The sequence below is a fragment of the Grampus griseus genome, assembly GCF_964374135.1.
Source record: "Grampus griseus genome assembly, chromosome: 14".
NCBI classification, from domain to species: domain Eukaryota; kingdom Metazoa; phylum Chordata; class Mammalia; order Artiodactyla; family Delphinidae; genus Grampus; species Grampus griseus.
The window spans coordinates 59,914,063-59,934,901 of record NC_139008.1 but is presented as its reverse complement, the minus strand read 5'-3'; the positions used below and the strand labels follow the sequence as shown (position 1 = coordinate 59,934,901).

General features: G+C 46.6%; 1 protein-coding gene across 1 annotated transcript in view; it reads left to right on the top strand.

Annotated features, from left to right (window-relative positions):
* Positions 1-9,678: 9,678 nt before the first annotated feature.
* The window catches only part of TMC2 (transmembrane channel like 2), a gene marked incomplete at both ends in the record, with an annotated part of 88,029 nt that continues 76,868 nt past the window's right edge, over positions 9,679-20,839 (top strand). The window contains 4 exons of the mRNA XM_082670718.1: positions 9,679-9,771; positions 12,382-12,458; positions 13,836-13,873; positions 15,768-15,941. Of these exons, the coding sequence (XP_082526844.1) occupies positions 9,679-9,771; positions 12,382-12,458; positions 13,836-13,873; positions 15,768-15,941 (382 nt within the window). The remainder of the gene's footprint in view (positions 9,772-12,381; positions 12,459-13,835; positions 13,874-15,767; positions 15,942-20,839) is intronic.

Below are 20,839 nucleotides of genomic sequence, written 5' to 3'. Positions count from 1 at the left end.
TTAGGAGGAAAAAAAGTACATGTGGGTAGACACACAGGGGCAGGCTCAGAGAAAGAGTAGCACCTTTGGGGTAGTTTAAATCACTTACGTGGGGCATTTCTTCTGGGTTTCCTCTGGCCCATCGTCTTGCTTTGCTTGGCTCTGAGTCCACATTTGATCTGACTCAGGGCCCCCCACTTTGGGCCGTTGTGTCTTTTAGCCAAAATAGAGTACAGCCCTAGGGTTTCTGGAAAGAAGAACATATTATGGTCTGGCACCCCCTCCATTCTCTGACTGCTGAGGAACCTTTCTGTGCATGTGTAGTTTGAGAGGTCTCCTTGACCTCAAGAATGAGAAATACATGTTCTCTTTATCTTTTATCCAAGCAGAACTCAGCTTCTCCTTGCTTCTGCCATTATCTTTATCTTGGAGTGTCTGTCCACAGGGGAAGGATTCCAGCTGCTCAGCCTGGGGCCCATCTGTCGCCTGCCTCAGAAGCCTCACTCAGGCTGGAGTCTGGCTCTTCGGCTTTTTACCAAAGATCCTCTTTAAGGGCTAAGCTGGTACCTTCAACTGGCAACACGCCAATTGGGATTCGGCAAAGCAGACCAAGTTCAATTCATAGGAAGAGCGTTTAAATTGTAATGGTAACTGAAAATTAGCTTTCACTGTTATCATTTCCTTGAGAAACCTATTTGTAAATCATGTGCCCCTTTGATATGTATGTAAATCTTTTTAAAGGCTAAGAAGTATGTTGTTTTTCTTAAAGGCCTGGCAGCCATCTCTGAAATAAACCATTAAGGAAGATATTGCCCTATGTTCCCATCATGTGGGAATTTAGCTTCAATGCCTAGCTCAAAACTATAACTACCTCCTTGTCATAGAGTTAGAAGTTGTTTTTTTTTTTTCTTTCAAATAAAAGTAATTAGTGTTCTCAGAGGGACAGCAGTGAGCAATGTCTTGAAGCAGGATCTTATTTCCCTGCCCAGGAATTGAACCTGAGTAGCTTGGATGAAAACCTGGAGTCCTAGTTGCTAGTCCACCAGGGGCTAGAGGCAAGATGCAAAGTTGCCCTGGCTCTTGACCCATTGTAACAAGAATGTTTCAAGGAGGCAAAAACTGTAAAAACAGGTACAAAGTTTATTATTAGAAGCACAGCACAGGACTTCCCTGGTGGCACAGTGGTTAAGAATCTGCCTGTCAATGCAGGGGACACCGGTTCGAGCCCTGGTCCGGGAAGACCCCACATGCCAGGGAGCAACTAAGCCTGTGCACCACACTACTGAGCCTGCGCCCTAGAGCCCTCAAGCCACAACTACTGAGCCCACGTGCCACAACTACTGAAGCTCATGCACCTAGACCCTACGCACCGCAATGAAGAGTAGCCCCCACTCACCACAACTAGAGAAAGCCCGCACGAAGCAACAAAGACCCAACACAGCCAAAAATAAATAAATTTATTAAAAAAAAAAAAAAGAAGCACAACACATGGGAGAGATCACAGAAAACAGTTTATTTATTTAAGACAGAAGCAAGGCAGAAGTACACACCCGAAGAGAAAGGGTGTGGGCATCCTCCTTAATGAGGAGGAGTGCAGTAAAGAGGTGATTGAGTCATTTATACAGGGCAGTTCTTCTGGGTCTTTGTTTTCCTCTGGCCAATTATCTTGCTTCTTTTCCCACATCTGACCTGCCCTAGGACCTTCCCCAAATATGTGTGTGCCTCCTTTTGCCAAGATGGATTCCAGCACAAAGGCTAGTGGGCGGTCTGACAACACCTATTATGGGATGACACCCCCTCCATTTTTGACCCCCAAGGAGCCTTCCTGCACATGTACAGTTGGTGAGGTTTCCTTGACCTGAGAGTGGTTGTCTTATCTCTTTACTCTAGCAGAGCTCAGCTCCTGCCACTAACTTTGTCCTTGGAGTGTCTAGGGAAAACAAAGCTCCAATTTATTCCACTTGACAAATTCCAGCTGCTCAGCCCAGGGACCCATCTATCTCCTACCTCATCGGCACAGGTGGCTACCCCCAATTACCAGGTGAATTTAGTATGAACTGTGAAAAAAAATGTACAGTAAACAAAGTTGTCAAATCCTCTTATAAGAGGACAAATTACCATTAACCTTAAGAACATGTTTGTAATGGGTTGTAACCACTCAACTATATAAAAATTGGGATTTCTCTCTTTGCAATCTCAGAAGATTGCCTATGATGCATTTCACAGTCTGGTTTAACACTTATTCAATAATAAAACTTTTCTTTCTTTTCTACATTTACGGAGAGAACTATCTGGGTTGGCAGGCAATTTTATTCTTAATTTTCTCCAACACCATCTCTTCTTCCACCCTCTCATTTCTCTTCACCTTCCAGACATTATTACTAAACTCAGGGCCAGGGCTTACCACTCGAAAATCAATACCCTAGAGGCAAGTGTTTGTAGAAACAGAAAACATGGCTTTTAATCAGAAAGCTGGCAATGTGGGGAGAAGGTGGACTCATCCCAAAACCACCTTCAAAGATTCTGCTTGGCCGTGAAAGTTTTAAAAGGGAAAAGAGGAAATAATCTCAGTTAATCATTGAGATAGGGGATCAAACTGTCACCATCTCCCACTACATGCAGACTTGTCAATTCCTCGTGCTTTCTTTAGATGATATCTTGTTCAAACAGTTTGTTTGCAAGATTGCTGAAGGGGAAGCTAGGGAAGAGATCTGGTCATCTGTTAATTACTTATTCTTCATTTCTACTTCTTTGATCTATGGAAAGAACCAACAGTTTAGGCAAGGCGTTTTGTGATCAAAAGGTTTGAAAGGTGTGCTTGGGCCAGAGGTGAGTAGAGCATGCAGTGCCTGGTTTACGGTTACTTACAATATAACTTTGCTAAAGTGACAAGACAAAAAGGGCCTCCTGCAGAAAGCTCTTTCCCGTAAAGATCTCTTTCCTGCAAAAGCTGCTTACAGTATCAGCCTTCTAAGACTTCTAAGGCTTAGTTCCAGATCAAAGGTAAGGGCACAATGCAGAAGTCCAATGTCCAAGTCTAAGTTCAGATATTAAATCCTGCAAAAACCAGGCTACCAGGCTGAATGAAGCTTGATTTCATTTGTACTTTCAACTAACTGTGCTCTAACTCACCCTAATCGGATACCATTGAGAAGAGTACATCTGAACTTGCATAGTCCTAACGATAAATAGGAAGCTTCATTTGTAATGTACGAGTGGTATTGAACTTGACTTCATATAAAATGTCTTGATTTGCTCTCCCTATAAAAAGTTAGCTTTGGGAAGTGTGGTAGTTAATTTTATGTGTCAACTTGGAGGGTGTTTTTGTATGAGATTAACATTTAACTTAGTGAACTTTGAGTAAGCAGATTGCCTTCCATAATGTGGGTGGGCCTCATCCAATCAGTGGAAGGCCCGGCCTCCCAGAGCAAGAGGAAAATCTCCAGCAGACTGCCTTCAGACTGGAACTGCACCATTGGCTCTTCTGGGTCTCTAGCCAGCCGGCCCACACTGCAGGTTTTGGACTTGCCAGCCTCCATAATTGTGTGAGCCTATTTCTTACAATAAACCTCCATCTATACAAATACACACACACACAAACACATACACACACACTATTGGTTCTGTTTCTCTGGAGAACTCAGACTAATACAGGAAGAATGATAGATTCTGAGCTTGTTTGACATAAAGAGCTTAGTTTCATCTAAACATGCTCTAACTCATAATGAGATATTTCATTTCACATGTTCCTGAACCTGAACCTTAGTTGAAGGTGTGGTTTTTCTGCCTGTTTTCAACGATCTACTTAGTTTCAGACAGATTTTTATCTAAATCACCATAGGAAGTTATCTTAGATATGAATGTACGATTCTGACATTGTTGTCACTTAAGCTGCTTACATTCTTTCTAATTTGTTGTAAGTAACAAAAACAAGGAAAATAAGAGAACAACATGTAACTGTGAGCTTATTTCCTCTAAAACTTGCTTAGATTCATGTAATTTGGCTGTAAATCATTTATATTTGCACTATCTCACCATTTCACACTTCAGAAGAGAGGAATATCTGGTTCTTTGCTTGTATACAAATATACTGCTTGGTTGCACAGTTTCATCTATATTTCCACTAACTTACCATTATAAGTTAAGTACTTTTGAAGACTAAGTCTGCCTCTGAACTAGGTTTCACTAATACTGCTTAGATGCACATTACTCTAATGTAATTTGAGATTGTGTTTGTGTCATATATGTATTTCTGAGCTAGTTTATATATATATATATAATTTATATATCACTTATGAAGCTTATAAATTTCAATTATAATGGATGAGTGATTTTGAGCTTGATTGCACATGAACTAGCTAATTTATTTTTTTAATTTTTTAAAAAATATTTATTTATTCATTTATTTTGGCTGTGCCAGGTCCTAGTTGTGGCACATGGGATCTTAGTTGCGGCATGCAGACTTCTTAGTTGCAGCATGCATGCGGGATCTAGTTCCCCAACCTGGGATTGAACCTGGGCCCCCTGCATTGTGAGCATGGAGCCTTACCCACCAGGGAAGTCCCTACACTGGCTAATTTAGACCAGCTACACTCTAACTCCTTAAGAAGTTACAGTTTCTCTTGAGAACAGTGTCTGAGTTTCAGCTTGTTTTTATTAATATGCTGCTTAATTTTGACTAAATACACTCTAACTCACTTTAAGGAGAAGGGGACCCAGCAGGAGACCCAGCTGGGAAGATTGTCGGTTGGCTCTGGCTAGGGGGACATATGTAACCTCTGAAGCAAAATATAGGGGAATCACTGGCAGCACAAGTTGGCACTTAGACTCTGGATCTGAAATGGAGACTCAGCCTCTGGAAGAGGGATTGGGACTTAGGCTCTGGAGCCAGCAGTGGGTTCTCATCCTCTGGAAAGAAAGCAGGGGCACGGCCTCTCATGTGAGAGGTAGGTACTGCCTATGGAGCCAAAATCCAGACTCAGCCTCTAGAGAGGGGAGTGTGGACCTAACCTTTGAGGAGAGCTCTGAAGACTTAGCTTTTGGATCGAGAAGCAGAGACTTAGACTCTGGTGAGGGAAGCAGGATGTAGTCTCTGTGGCACCAGGTGACTGCTGCAGCCAAAACTGGGACCCATCAGCCTCTGTAAGGGGTCTTGTGGACCTAGCCAGTGGGGTGTGTGGTGGAAACTTAGCCTCTGGTTGGAGAAGTGGGGTCTTTAGCTTCTGGTGTGAGGAGTGGGGTCTTAGCCTCTGAAATTGGAGATTAGGACTTCGTTTTTGGAGCCGAAATATGGACTCAGCCTCTGGAGGGGGAAGTAGGGACATAGTTACTGGTGGTCCCAGTCAAATCAGCTTCGGTCTGTCATGAGGAAAAGAGGGGTCTTTGTGCCAGGCCTGAGGAGCTCCCCTAGCGATTGAGGAAAGCGGAAAATTTTGAGATGAATGTGTTTTCTGAGCTTGTTTGCATATGTAAAATTTACAAAGTACTTCTGAAGCTGTTTGAAATGAATGAATGATTTTGAGCTTGATTTCACATAAACTCTTTTTTTTTTTTTTTCACATAAACTCTTAAATACACTCTTAAGTTACCCTAAGAAGGTCCTTTTGGGAACACTTGAGTCGGTATTTGTTTTAATATCAACTGTTACATATGGATATCTCTAAGGAGGAATAAGAAGTTTCATTTGAAATGAATGCGTGATTTTGAGCTTGATTTCACCTAAAATGCTTAGTATTGACTATATTTATTCTAATTCCTCACAAGGTAAATTAAAGAATAATGACATATTCCCTAATACTGCTTAGATTTATCTAAATTGGTCCTAACTCATTCTTATTTGCTCTCTCTAACCATTAGAAGTTTCCTTAGAGGGGAATGTCTGATTCTTAGCTTGTTAACAAACATACTGTTTGTTTGCAAACATACTGCTTATTTGTACAAATAGTTTGGTTTCATCTTTATTTTCACTAACAACATAATGCACTTTTGATTTACTTTACATATAAGTGTGTGATTAACACTGTTTTCACTTAACCTACTTAATTTGCTCTAATTTGCACAAAGATAGTACTTTTGAGGTGACGGTGTGTTTCTGAGCTTATTTGCACATAAAAAAATTTATATAGGACTTTATAAAGATCATACATTTTATTTTAAATGAGTGCTTTTAAGTTTGACTTCACACAAACGCAATTTGTTCTAATTTCCCATGCCCGGTTAGGTTTAGGAATACTTCTTAGATGTATCTTAATTTGCTCTAACTTGCAATAAGATCTTGTAGTTTGAAATGTTTCTGAGCTAATTTGCATTTCTGAGCTAATGTGCTTCTAGCTCACTATAAGAAATCAATATAGCTTGGTTTTCATTTTAACTAAACTGCTTGGTTACATTTGTATATGCTCTAATTCACAAGAAGTTACTTTTGAGATCAAAGATCTGAGCCTCTTTTAATTATACTGCTTAGATTTATGTAAAGTTGTTCTAATTCTTACCTTGGCAAGGAACGCGTGATTTCGAATTTGTTTGCACATATAACAAACACTGGTAGAGTCTCCCGGCGCCAAGGCCCACTAAGGCTCGCTTTGCCCCTGCAGAGGCTCTTTCTGGTTCTGGCCCCAGCCTGTCCCGGGGTTGCCGCAAAGGCCAAGTCCCGGATTGGCCGGCAGGGGGCGTCCGACCTCCGCCAGGACCCAGGCGCAATTTCTCCGGTCCGCTGGGGTGGGAGAGCTGCCGGAACCGCAGGGGGAGCCGAGGGCCCTTTGCGGAGAATGCGAGGCCTTTCAGCCCCTCCCCCGGCTTCCCCCAGGGCCACGGAGTAGCGGCCTCCCAAACCTGGTCCCTTCCTGGCCCCTGTTCTAAGGATGGAGAGCGCCGGGTTTGACCTGGGAACCTCCCGGGGAGTCCGCGGAGCTCTCAGGGCCTTTTAGGGAACATCCTGCGCACAGCTGGTCCCAGAGGCCAAGTCCCCCGGTCCCGATTTAGACACTGAGTCTCCGTCCCAAAGTCCACCTGGACCCCCGGTAACCACTCCCTATGCTTAGTCCCCGCTCTCCCTCCAGCGGCTAGGGTCCCTCTGTTCCCTCAGGACTCCCGAATTGTTCACCCCAGAACCTGAATTTGGAACTTTTGACCCAAGGTCTAAGTCCTGACCTTCAGCTCCAGAGACTAAGATCTATGCCACCCTCCCCCAACCCCACCCCCAGAGGCTAAGTGCCAATGGCCACCGACCCTGTCCCCACTTTTTGCCTTGGTGGCCTCCCTGTCCCAACTTTTACAAGCCCGACCAAACAGCCAGGAGGGGACCACCTGGCGGTGAGCCCTCTGCAAGGTGCCAAGGGGTGGGAGTGGGCCGTGTTCCTGAACAAAGGGGAGACGAAACCCCAAACAAGGCTCAACCTTTGTGCAAACTGGCTCTGCTCCCTCCCTCCTTCTGGACTTGGGGCACACGTGGCTCACAGAACTTTCACCAGGAAAGGGTTACCACAGAGCAAGTGTAAACTATAATCACAGTCAGCACCAAATTAGAAAAACTTAATGAAGCAGTCACCTCCGAAAACCAGAAACAAATGTGTGAATGTACTAAAAACCACTGAATTGTACACTTTAAACGGGTGCATTTTTTGGTAAAGCTGTTATTTTTTGATAAAGCTGATATTAAAAAACAAACAAACAAACAAAAAGTTAGAACCTTAGACCCCAGTTCCTCTCCCCGACTCCTGAAGAAGATTCAGCATTGACTCTGGAGAGGCTGACAAAATGAGCAGCTCTGTACTGAGGGCAAGATGAGGCACACAGAAGACAGGAGAACTGAGTAAAAACCCACATACTGAAGAGTGGGACTCTCGGCCTCCTCTTCCTCAGCTTCGCACACACTGGCGGCCAAGGTTGTTTTCCTCAGGCGGGAGATGGGAAGACTTCTCTCTGGGAAAGAAAAGGCACACAAACGCTGAGTGGGTGTTTCTTATCCCTGCCTCATCAGCCTAAAGAGTGATTCTCAACCCCATGGCATTTTTGCCCCCAGGGGACACTTGGCAGTATCTGGAGACCCTGTTGGTCGTCTCACCTGAGGAGGGGGCTGGGGGTTAATGGGTATCTAATGGATAGGGGCCAGGGACCTGCTTAACATCTTCAAGTCACAGGACAGCTCCCACAAAATGAATTATCTGGTCCTAAATGTCAATAATGCTCGGGTTGAGAAACCCTATCCTAAAGTGAGGCTCCCCATCAGCAAGGCTTGTCCATGGGCAGAAAGCTTCCACATGGCTTTTCAGTACCTCAAGGTTAAATATAAACAGATAGCCAAGAACCCCCACACAATAAAAACAAACATCAAAAGAGTGAGGACTCATGAGAGTTTACCCAAATCACTGAGGCAGGTAGGTAGTATCCCTGACAGATACATGCATCTCAACGAGTGAAGCCCCCTGCACCCTTTCTGGTTCCTTCCCATGGTCCATGCTCACCAAGCAGCATTCCAACCACATGGCTGGGAGTTCCCCAGGGATCTTAAACCATGGGGAATATACAGCTCAGTAAAGGTCTTTTTCTCCACCCCGCTCTGTGCATGATCAACTTGACAGTCTAGTTTATCAGATGAGAGGCATCGTGCCAGGAAGATTGAACTCTAGAAACAACATGGCAGGCAGCATTCAAAAACTTGGGGGAGCGGGGCAGGGCACAAGCAGCCAAGGAGCTTCAAGCTGTTAAGTTGTCCCTGTTTGGGATTTCCTGCCCAGGGCTCTGCTACAACCACACCTGGTTATCCGCAAGCTGCTGATGACAGGCGATTGCACACTGTGTCCTGGGTTTAGTGCTGCTCTGGGGGATGCAGGAGAAGCCACCCTGCTCCCAGAGCCACATGGCCCCGAGGGAGCACAGCACAGGCCAGAGGTGGGCAGCAGCGGAGCGAATTTGACCTCTCTGCCGCCGTGGTAAAGAGCACTGCAGCAGGTGCATCAAGGAGCAGAGGAAAGGGCCCCCAGTCTGTGCTCTGCTAAAAGTGGGGCTGTGAGCGAGGGGACCCCTCTGAACTCTTCAGGGCTTCAGGGTGTTCCTGTTATAGCCACATTACTCCCTCTATCCCCAAAGCACCCTTATAGGACTCGTAGCAGAATTACCTCCACCAAACAGATGAAGAAATGGAGTATCCTGTTTATGTCCTATATATATATAATGGGGACTGAAGAGGGATTTGTCACCTGTCTGATTCAGGTGACATCTGTAAATGGCTTGCTTGTGAGGAGCATTCCACTTATTAATTGTCCTTATCCCCTACGGGCAGAAGTAACAGGGCCTCGGAGTTCTGGCTCCCAGCTATCTGCCTGACTGATTCCTGGGGTGGAGGGGAAAGAAGCAGGCACATGAAGCCCATGGCCCCGTCCACCGCCTGGCTGCAGTATTCTTCGTGGGCCATGGGTCATGCCCAGCCAGGTCTCTTGATCTGCTCGGCTTCTATCTGGCCAGAATCATCCTCTCCCTGGGAGTAGTGCTCCCTGAGGTCCCAAATACCTGGGTGTGGGTCTCCCTTCCTGACTAAGAGCCCAGAATGGCAGACACAACACAGCAGATCTTTGCGAACACTTTCAGGGCTCTGCGCGACCCTCAGCACTGATCTAGGAAAGTTGAGGAACAAAGAACCTGCCCAAAGGAGCCTTAGAATCAGCCTGTTCTTAATACATGCCCCTGAGCTTGCAGGGAAACATGGCTGCTGTCCAGATCTCTATGGTCCCGCTGCTACCCTGCACCACAAACTTCCCCACAGGGAGCTCTTTGGTGCACCTTAGAAGCTGGAAGGTAAGCATCCGGCCACCGGCCAGCTCACCTTATCCAGGGAGGACGTTCCCTCCTGTCACTGGATCCTCTCCACTGTGCTGGTTTACAACATCCTGTGAGGGACACTGGATGTCTGTAAGCAGATACCCATAGCTAATTATATAGAGGTATGTTTTTTTAATTGGGGAGCTAAATTAACAAGGTGATCCAAGAAGTTTCCCCATTAATGAGGGGTTTTGAGACAAAAGGACCATCAGATTTGGATGCCTGTGACTGTTGTTGAAATCGCACGTCATTTTGTTGTCATTTTGTTGGATTTTAGGATTTTGTTTTCTCAGATCGAGCCACACCCATGAAAGAGAATTACTACAGAGCTTACCACCCTTAACCTTAGCAATAGAAATATTCACCATCGTGATAAAATACCACTCCAACATTATTACTCTTCAGAGCAATGTTTATTTATGTTGGGTTGAATGTCCGATAAATGTAACTCAAGTATTAATTAGCTAGATCCTGTGTTGAGCGAATGAAAAAAAAGAAAAAGAATATTTTATGAAAAGTTAAAAGATGTGTTTTTGCACCCCCTGATTTGGTCTCACTGTCCTCAAAGTAGGTTGCTTTTCTTAAAACTTGCAAATATGTGAAATCAAGAGATTTCACCTTATAGTCGTGGTGAAATCACCACAAAGAAAAGGCAACTCTTGAGGCAAAACTCAAGGGCAAAAGAGAGAAGGAATCCTCCCAGAGGCTCGAAGGATCTCCTCAGACACCAGCCTCCACGTGACGATTCGGGGTGCAGTTCCTTCCCGTGGTTGGAGTGTTGACCTCTGCCTTGCTGCGTCTCCCCAGGTAAGGAGCAGAGCTTGTCTTCTTACAGGGCTTCTTGGGATGGTATCAGGTACACCACCTCCTCATCCTCTGAAGAAACCTGCAACCTAGGCCAGTGGAGTTGTGTGCCTGAGTCCTCGTGTACCCACCGTCCTGGAGAAGTGGCAAAGATGCAAGGAGAATATAAGCCAGAATCAGACATCTGGCAAAATACTGACCATACCAAGTGGACTCAGAATCTCCACAGGAAAGGAGTATAAAGAATGTGGACAGCAGTGTAACTATAATACCCAAGCCAGAAACCTGGAAACATCTTCCACAGCCATGGCTGCCCCACCTGCCCTGCAACTACCAGAGACCACCAGGCAGGATGCCTATTCTCTCCTGCTGGTGGCTGGAGTCGCATATTGTTTTCAGACACTGCATATCCAATGGCTGCATTTCCTCAAGGATGGCAAAACTTTTAGAATTAAGTGACACAGCGTCAGAGGTTATATGACTCACCTGCTTCTAACCCTCTGTCTGAGAGGCTTGTGTCCTTGATCAAAGCCCTTCAGGGTGCTGTATCCTTGAAATATGATTGCCAGTCTCCTCCACAGTCTGCCCAGCCTGCCCATCAGACTCACCTTCCTCCTGGCCTCACCTCACACTTACCCAGCAACACCACTGAAGGACAGGTGGCAGACTTCTTGCCCTGTCCTTGCTGTCACCTCAGCCCAAGATACTTTCCTCACATTTAAAACCCAATTCAGCATGCCACTTCCTGGGGGGTCCCCTGATCCCTCCCCACAAACAAGACGGGGTACCTCCTTTTTTCTAGCATTGTGGAGGGTCAAGGGCTGCCTCACACTTGCGGGAACATAAGGGAGGGAGAGAGATTCAAGTCGCCAAGTGTGGCCAGTGCAATCAAAGAGTTGTGGCAAGTGGGTTGTGGGTGACACCGAGCAGGGCCTGTGGGGCTCCTGGGCACAAAGCCCTTCTGTGTCCCCCACTTCTTTGATTACAGGAAAGAGGCTTCATTCAGTCTCCATGACCTTCCCTGAGTTCCAACGAGCAGATTCAAACAGTTGTTAATTAGGGAAGGGAGGGGATGTGAGACCAGGGAGGAAAAAACAGTCAAGAGAAACAACAGTGCAGCCTTGGGACAGGGTCCTGGTGCCCCATCAGGGGAGACACACAATATCTGTGAGCTGTTTCCCAGATACTGACACCCCCACCAGGTGAGAGACGTTAACGGTTAACAAAGGTGTGCTGCCCACATCCACGTAGACCCCAGAAGGGTTGGAACCAGAAGGTTGATGATGCTGACTCTCACTTACCTCACCACCAGCCAATCAGAATAATGTCCACGAGCTGATCACGCCCTCTTTGAACCATTACTATAAAATTTCTCACTACCCTCTCCAAGTGGGGACACGCAGTTTTGAGGGCATTAGCCCGCTGTGGCCCCCTTTGCCTGGCAAAGCAATAAAGCTATTCTTTCCTACTTCACCCAAAATTCTGTCTCCGAGATTTAATTTAGCATCAGGGTACAGAGGCTGGATTCAGCTTCAGGGACTGGTTTGGATGGATGCAAATGACCAAAACTTGTGGGTGTGGCTGACCACCTGGGAAGGAGCACTCTGGGTGCTTCCGATGATGAGCCTTCTGTGTCTGTGAAGCTTTCAGAAATAGGCACCAGAATGAACTCTCCCCAAAGCCAGTGTGCGTGTGAGTGAAAAGAGCAGCTTAAAGAGGGAGTGAGCTCCCCAACCCTGGAGGTATTGGACTCATGCCCACAAGAACTCCTCTGTCCTCTAGCAGGAGGAAGACAAGGAGAAATCAATATGGTGGGACATGAAGCCCATGCAGCGGAAGCAGCAGGAGGTGGACTGCAGGTGACGCCGAGACTCCCTGGTGTGGCTCCACCTGCTCTAACAAGGTTCTCCCCTGCTTGGGAAGAATGCTACCCACAGCCTAAGAAACATCACTTCAAAGTGGAGAAGCCACTCTGACTGGGATCGGCTGCAGATTTTTGCAAGAGCTGTTCTTGGACTCTGGCTTGGGTTGAGTCCAAGTGCTTCCCTGCTGACAGGTGAGCAGTTTCTTGGCTAACCTGGCACTGGCCTTGGGATCTTCCTATAACAAGGAAGAGATAAGCCCTCTTTGCACAGTTGCCGAGGGCACAGAGGGGCATGGATAGAGAACATGGAGTGAGGGGAGGTAAACAAGGCCCAGTAGGGCCCAGAGCATGAAGCAGGCACCTCCCATGTGTGGGCAGTGGGACGCGCTCTCCATCTACTGGAGTTCTTTGGCCTGTGCAAGCTCCTTTACCTGCCTTCATCCATTTATCCCTCACAAGTCCCAGAAGGGGTCTTCTTATCCCCATTTTTCAGATGAGGAAACAGAGGCTCAGGAAGGATAAATAACATGTGTAAGTGATCTTGGAGAGACAGCAATGAGTGGTGGCTTGAAGTGAGATCTTAGTCCCCTGCCCAGGAATTGGACCTGGGCAGCCTGGATGAAAACCAGGAATCCTAGCCACTAGTCCACCAGGGGCTAGAGGCTAGAAGAAAAATTCCCCTGGCCCTTGCCTGCACTGAAAAATGCATTTCTCAAGGAGGCAAAAACTGTAAAAACAGGTATAAAGTTTATTATTAGAGATACAGCACAAGTGGGAGAGCACACAGAGAAACTGTTTAGTTAAGACAGAAGAAAGGCAGAGATGCACACCTGCAAAGAAAGGGTGTGGGCGTCGTCCTCCCTAACGAGGAGGAGCGCAGTAAAGAGGCGATTAAGTCATTCATACAGGGCAGTTCTTCTGGATCTTTGTTTACCTTTGGCCAATTATCTGGTTTCTGTTTCCACACCTGCCCTGCCCTAGGACCCTCCCCAACATGTGTGCACAACTTTTTTCCAAGATGGATTACAGCCTAGAGGCCTATGGGACGGCCTTGGTATCACCTATTCTGGGGTGGTGTCCCCTCCTTCTTAACCCCTGAGGAGCCTTCCTGCACATGTGCAATGTCTCCCTTGCCCCAAGGATGGGAAATATGTGACCTCTTGATCCTTTACTCAAACAGGGTTTAGCTCCTCTCTGTTCCTGTCATGACTGTTATCTTAAAGTGTCCTCAGGAGAAAAAGCCTGGCTCTCTGCCCTGTTTCCCATCCAAGTACTAACCAGGCCCGACCCTGCTTAGCTTCCAAGATCAGGCGAGATCGGATGCATTCAGGGTGGTATGGCCGTAGACTAAAAGTTATGTTTTATGCGGCAGACATAATGAGGACTTCAAGCCCGGAGGCAGCATCTCAAGTAACCCTGAGAAAATTGCTCCGAGGAGGTGGGGTGGGGGAGGGGGGTGTGCCAGAATATATAGGAGTTTTGCAACAAAGGTCAGGTAGTCTGAGCATCAAAAGATTATTGTTAATTAAAGAAAACCAGATATCTCAAGTGAAGGAATTTAGTGCTTTTCTATGTAAGGGAAGATGCAAGAGTCTGGGCTCACTGAAATCATTCCTTTGATATGCACCTCAGCTATCTGGGGCCAGTATCCTGGGTTTTCTCATCCTGAGTTCCCTCAGGCTCACTGTTGGGAGTGGCTGCAGTCTGATGGCTGCTAGATGGCAGGTATTCTTTGTTTCTTTCCTGAGTTCCCTCAGGACTCACGAGCTCAGCGTTGGAGGACTACAATCACTGATGACTGTGACATCCTTTGTTTATTGATATGGCAGGCAATATTTTATTTCTCAGAGTGGTGCTGGGAAAACTGGACAGCTACATGTAAAAGAATGAAATTAGAACTTTCTCTAACACCACATGCAAAAATAAACTCAAAATGGATTAAAGATCTAAATATAAGACCAGAAACCATAAAACTCCTAGTGGAAAACATAGGCAGAACACTCTGACATAAATCATAGCAATATTTTTTTAGATCTGTCTCTTAAAGCAGAGGAAATAAGAAAAAAAAAAAACAACTAAACAAATGGGACCTAATTAAGCTTAAAACCTTTGCACAGCAAAGGAAACCATCAACAAAATGAAAAGACAAACTACAGAATGGGAGAAAATATTTCCAAATGATATGACTGATAAGGGGTTAATACCCAAAATATATAAACTGCTCATACAACTCAACAACAACAACAAAACAAATAACTCGATTAAAAAATGGACAGAAGACCTGAACAGACATGTTTTCAAAGAGGACATGCAGATGGCCAACAGGCACATGAAAAGATGCTCAGCATCACTAATCCTCAGGGAAATGCAAATCAAATCACCATGAGATATCACTTCACACCTGTCAAAATGGGTATCATCAAAAGAATACAAACAACAAACGTTGGCAAGGATGTGGAAAAAAGGGAACCCTCATACACTGTTGGTGAGAATGTAAATTGGTGCAGCCACTGTGGAAAACAGTATGGAGGTTTCTCAAAAAACTAAAAATAAAACTACCATATGACCCAGCAATTCCACTCCTGGGTATTTATCTTAAAGAAACAAAAACACTAATTCAAAAAGGTACATGCACCCCAATGTCCATCACAGCATTATTTACAACTGCCAAGATATGAAAGTAACCTAAGTGTCCAACAACAGATGAATGGATAAAGAAGATGTGGTATATATATATACAACAGAATACTACTCAGCCATAAAACAAATGAAATTTTGCCATTTGCAGCAACATGTATGGACTTGGAAGGATGCTAAGTGAAATAAGTCAAACAGAAATATATATAAGTCAGATATATGATATCGCTTATATGTGGAATCTAAAAAACACAACAAATGTGAATATAACAGAAAAAGAAACAGACTCACAGATATAGAGAACAAATTAGTGGTTACCAGTGTGGAAAGGGAAGTGGGGAGGGGCAATATAAGGGTAGGAGATTAAGCAGTACAAACTACTGTATATAAAATGAGCTACAAGGAAATATTGTACAACACAGGGAATATAGCCAATATTTTACAATAACTATAAGTGGAGCATAACCTTTAAAATTGTGAATCAGTGTATTGTGCACCTGTAACATATAATATTGTACATCAACTATATTTCAATTAAAAAAAGAAAAGAAAATGTCCGTGACTCCTACTGGGGACAAAATCACACATTTTTTGAGGGAAATGCTAAATTTCAGTTAAAGGCTAGAAAACATGAAGACGTAATGTTTTCCCCCATTCCTGTTCACAGACCCACAAAATTCCATCCATGATGCTCAGAGTGCCAGGGAACCCAGGTTAAGAACAGGGGATGCTGAGGGCTGTGATTACCTTTCAGACCGTTCCTCTGAAAGCCTGGTCATGGTTTTCAATGCAGCCAAATCTGCCTTTTCTGAAACCAGGCAGCAGTGGGAAGAGCTGGCGAGTGAGCAGGTATAGTGGGAGCAGGAACAGTTCATCAAAGTGGGCTCAGGACTCCTGTATCAGGATTCAGACCAGGACTCATGTGAATGCCCAGTGGTAGCCCTGGGAATCTGTATTTTAAATAGAAGCCCTGATGATAACTTTCACAAACATCCTAGAATTTCCCTGGTGCCTGTCCCAACCAGTGACTCAAGATAGAAGGAAAAAACCCTGGGATGATCCTCACACCTCCCCTGGCTGGAGTGCAAGTGACAGCATTGCCGGGACATGAGCCAGCAGCTTCTGGCCCCTCCAGGGCCCCTCCGTGTGTAAGTGATGCCTGAAACGTGAGGCCACACCGCCCCTTTGCCGGGAAACCTGAGCGGAGGAGTGTGCAGCTAGATTGAAGGGCTGGGAACTCACCGCCTCCTGCCCTGCCTCTCTCCCAAACTTCACCCGCCTCCACATTCAATCTCAAACAGCCAAGGAGCACTGGCTGCCAGGAAAGGAGGCCGGCCACCATGAGGGCCTCAAAACACCCTGGGCCGACGGTGTGCGTGGATGAGCGAGCCTTGTGAGCCAGCCTGGGCGCCAAGCGAGCCCTGCAGACCATGAGCTGCCAGCTAAAGGACCTTGGGGAGGAAGGTGAGTTTATCCTCATCTCTGCCCACTCCCAGGTTTCCTGGGCAGCAGGGGATGGGGAAGCAGACAGCGCCTTTGAGGCACAGGGACACAGGTTCGAGTGCAGGGCCTGCCGCTTGCTGGCTGAGCAGCCTCAGTCTGGTTATCCAAGCTCTCCCTGCCTCATCTATGAAATGAAGGCAGCCATGGCCCCGTTGCAGGGCTGTTGGGGGGATTAAAAACGACCTGTCCTGTGCCTGCGTTAACACTGAGCGACAGAAGCCATCAGAGCCCGCGGGGCTCTTTCAGCCGCCCCTGTCTTGGTTAGAGCCACCTTTCCTTAGCAATCCCTTCCACAGATTTCTCTGTCTATCTGTCTGTCTGGGGTTGTGGAGATATTCTGACCTCATGATTTTCCAGGGTGTCAAAGAAATGTCAGGACTGGGAACTCTGGAGCTTGTTGAGTTAGATAGCTGGAGCCTGGTTCCCTCTGAGGTGCTGTAAACCCTCTGAGGGTCCCCACAGTGAGATGGGGCAGTGCAGGGAAGGGGACTTTCCAGAGGTCAGTGGGTCATCCCTGTTGTATCTCTTACAGGAGGAGGTGGCGCGAGGGGGCGGGCGAAGAGCAGCTCTCCCGGCACAGGTGAGATGGGGTGAGGTGTCCTGGGGAGCCCCAAGGCCCAGCCAGCCACCAGCCTTCTCTTCCATGCTCCTGCTTCCCTCCCTCCCTCCCTTTCACCGTAAGGAGCCTCCCAATAACTGGGGAGGAGGCTGGGTGCTGCTCGGCCACAGGAGTCAGGGGAGAGGCCCAGAGTTAGTGACGCTGAGCTGAGCCTCAGGGAGCAGTGAACACTCACCAGCCTGGGAGGCCGGGCCTCCGTCCCAGGCAGCTGCTAGGAGGGGGAGTCAGAGCTCACACGCAGGCCGCCTGACTGCAGAGGGCACACTCTTACCCTCCACAAAATACCAGCAGTGGTGGGTCACCTCCCCATCGGGAATGCAGACGCAGCTCCTCTGTGAGCCAGTGAAGGCTTCACCTGGAGGGGGCGACCTGCTCCACAAGGAGCTGAAGAGACAGCAGAAGTAACGGGGGAAGATTCTCCACTGCCAGGAGGGCAGGAGCCACATGAACGGGTCGGGCATCCTGCACTTCAGGTCAGGAGACATGTGGTTATGGTGCCCTTCTCTCCTCCTTGCATCCCACGCAGGGCCCTGCTTATAGGTGAGGAAGCAGAATCTCAGGAGGTGACGGACTTCTTGGTGGGGGTGGGGGTGCTGGGAGAGATCCTCTTACCTCATTCTGAGAGGGGCTAGTCCTGGCCCCATGCTGGCACACGGTACGTGGAGGAGCTGGCCCCAGGATCCACCCCATCTGCCTCCTCTGCCTGGCCCTTCCTCTTGCACCTACTGCTCCCCCACTGCCAGGGTCCTGAGCCCTTGGTGAAGCAGCCCCGTGATGCGGGGGGTGGGGGGGCACCCAAGAGCAAGATGTGCAGGGGAGCCAGGGCTCTTGGGCAGGCGGGAGGAGCCATGGAGACACCACTGACATCTCAACACTCCTTCCTATGCCCAGAGCTGCCCCATGGCCACTCTCCCTCCTCCCCACCCCACCTGCCTCTGCATCCAGTCCTCACATCTCTCCAGAGTCTTGGGAGTGAGTGTGAGAAAGTGCATGGTGCTCAGTGGGGCTGGACCTGTCCTCGAGGAGGGTCAGCTCCCTTGATGACACTGTGTGTAGGATGCTCGGGTCTGGTCCTCTACATTCCATTTCCCTGCTGTCTTCCAGCTGCTGTCCCGTCTGCACCCATCCTGACTCCCCCTCCACCACCCCTGAAGGGGTGGGCCTTGTGGGGGTCACCTGTGGGTGAATGGTCCTTGAGCAGGACTGAAATGGAAAGTTATTTTGCCTAAAACACAAACCTTTTTCTACTGAAATATGCCACGTACACACCCCTCCCCGCCCTTGCCATCTTCCCTTCTGCATAGAAAAGAGGAAGTGATTCAAAATTTTAACTTCAGGGACCCAAATGGTCAAGGGACGCAGTGAAGTTCAATAATGGGAATCTGTTAAATGAACTGGAACACAATTACATAAAGATTTCCATTTTAAATCTCCTGTGGAGTCACCTCTGAGGGACCTAAATCCTATACCTTCAGCTTATGTTCTACAAGAAGGAAAAAAATGTCTGAGAATACAAAGTTTGTTTCTCAAAATAATTACAATTTTTTATTCTATTAGTTGAAAAGGAGGATCAGAATTCTCCCTCCTCCTGTATCATTTAGTGAACATACTTAACTGTTAAGAGTTGGAGGGTGAGCCAGACCCACTGTGTCTTCCAGCTTCTCTATTTTCCTTTCAGCCTATTTTTTGCTCTGAATTTTCTGACTTGAGTCAGGTGCATAAACGTGAGGAAGCCTTTAAGTGTAAACGAGTGCATTCGGGGCTTGGAAGTCTTCCTAATGTGACAGCTGCCTTCCTGGCTCCTAAATTATGCATTACGTGGAGTCTATTGAAAACTGACTATGAAAGAAAAACTAAAAAAGCAGCTTGCTTTCTGTGTAAAAGAGGTTGGGGAAGATTGAAAGACAAATTCTGGCTTGCTTTCCACATTCCACATGAATTCCATTCAGTTGGGAAATGAGATTACAACAGGAATTACAGCTTGGAAAAAATATGTAAACCACCAAGTTACATCTACGGTGCTTGGAAGAATGCCTGGTACAGTTCATTACCAAAGAGAAAACTGTTTCTTAGCTGACTGAGGATACACAGTTCAGAAGAGGATACAAACGTATATTGACTTTCTTACTCAGTCTTGTCAAGCAATATGGAACTGGTCTTTGATGACCATGAGACCCTTCTCCTTAATCCCTTGCCCACCCTTTCTGTTCCTCTGCCCTCTCTGAGAGCCTAGCTCAGTTCTAGAGCTCTTCCCTGGGATCACAGCTGTGGTGGCACACACTTTTTCACACTTGCTCCCATGTCTTTGGAGGAAGTAGATTTGTTTCTGGCCAAAGCCTTTCAGACCATGGGAAAGAGCATCTGTAGGACAAACCCATCTTTCATGGCTAATACTGAACAGCTTCTTAACTTGGATGAGTTACTATCACACTTAAATAATTTGTTGTTACATTGTCTTACCAAAACACTCTTCCCATAGAAAGTGAGAAGGAGAAGACATTAGGGTAGGAGTGGGTAAAGAAAACCTACCCTGCCACACATGCGCTCACCTGTCTTTGAGTCTGTAACTAGCACTCAGTACTTTTCAGTGTACTTACACCAGGTGTCTCATCAGACCCTGCAGTCATTGCAGCAATTGGAAACCAAGTTCCAAAGACATGGAGATTGTTAATGGTGGAGTCAGACCCTTGCTTGATGCCTCTTCTTGCCTTCACAACAAGTGAAGCAACCACAGCAAACATGCTCATGGGGTCTGCCCCACAGTGACTGGGAACCACTGTCCCCACCCTCAACAGCCTCTTCAATGCTGCTAGCATCATCCTTTGATGCAGATCACATCTGGTCGATGCTCCAGTATTACACTCTCTCCCTCCAGATTTCCCCCTGCTCCCCAAGGGTATGTACTGCTCTCTGGGCAACTTCCTCTCTCCATGCTCCCTGCCCCAGCACCAACCACACCCGAGACTCAACTCTGCCCTGGTCACCCATGCCCCAGACCTCTTGGCATTTTCACTGGAGTCCTTCAAGCCCCCGTTTACTTTGCCCAGAATCCCCCCACCTCACTATCACCACTACCCCTCTCTATCTCAACCCCTTTCTTCTCTTGTCAAACTCATGTTCATCCTTTAAGACTCAGAGGAAACATCAGTTCTTGGTGAAGCATTTCCAACCATCCCAACCATAATTCATCACTCTCCCTCTGTAGTTCCAAGATCTTTTTTTATTTAGTCCACCTTTCATTCCTTCTTTAAAAAAAAAATACGTTCATCTAAGTTATTGTCAAGAGCTGGCTCCCTAAATATCACCAACAGGCCTGTTGATAAGACAAAGCCGATTTATTGCTTACAGCAAGCAAAGTCTTGACAATATCTCAGAGAGGGGAAGGTAAGTCAGAATTTATTAAGAAATGAACGTTTGATTTAGGATAGGACTTCCAAAGTGACAGCTTGATTAGGATTGGGTAAGAATCACAATATAACAATCCACAATAAACAGCAAGGCCAGGATTTTGAAGCAAAGCATTGAAAAAAAATCTTAGGAAGCAAATTAGAGTCTGTTATGCTTTCCACTGCAGAGCTGATGGGTCTTTGGGAAAATTCTGTAATGAGCAATCAAGC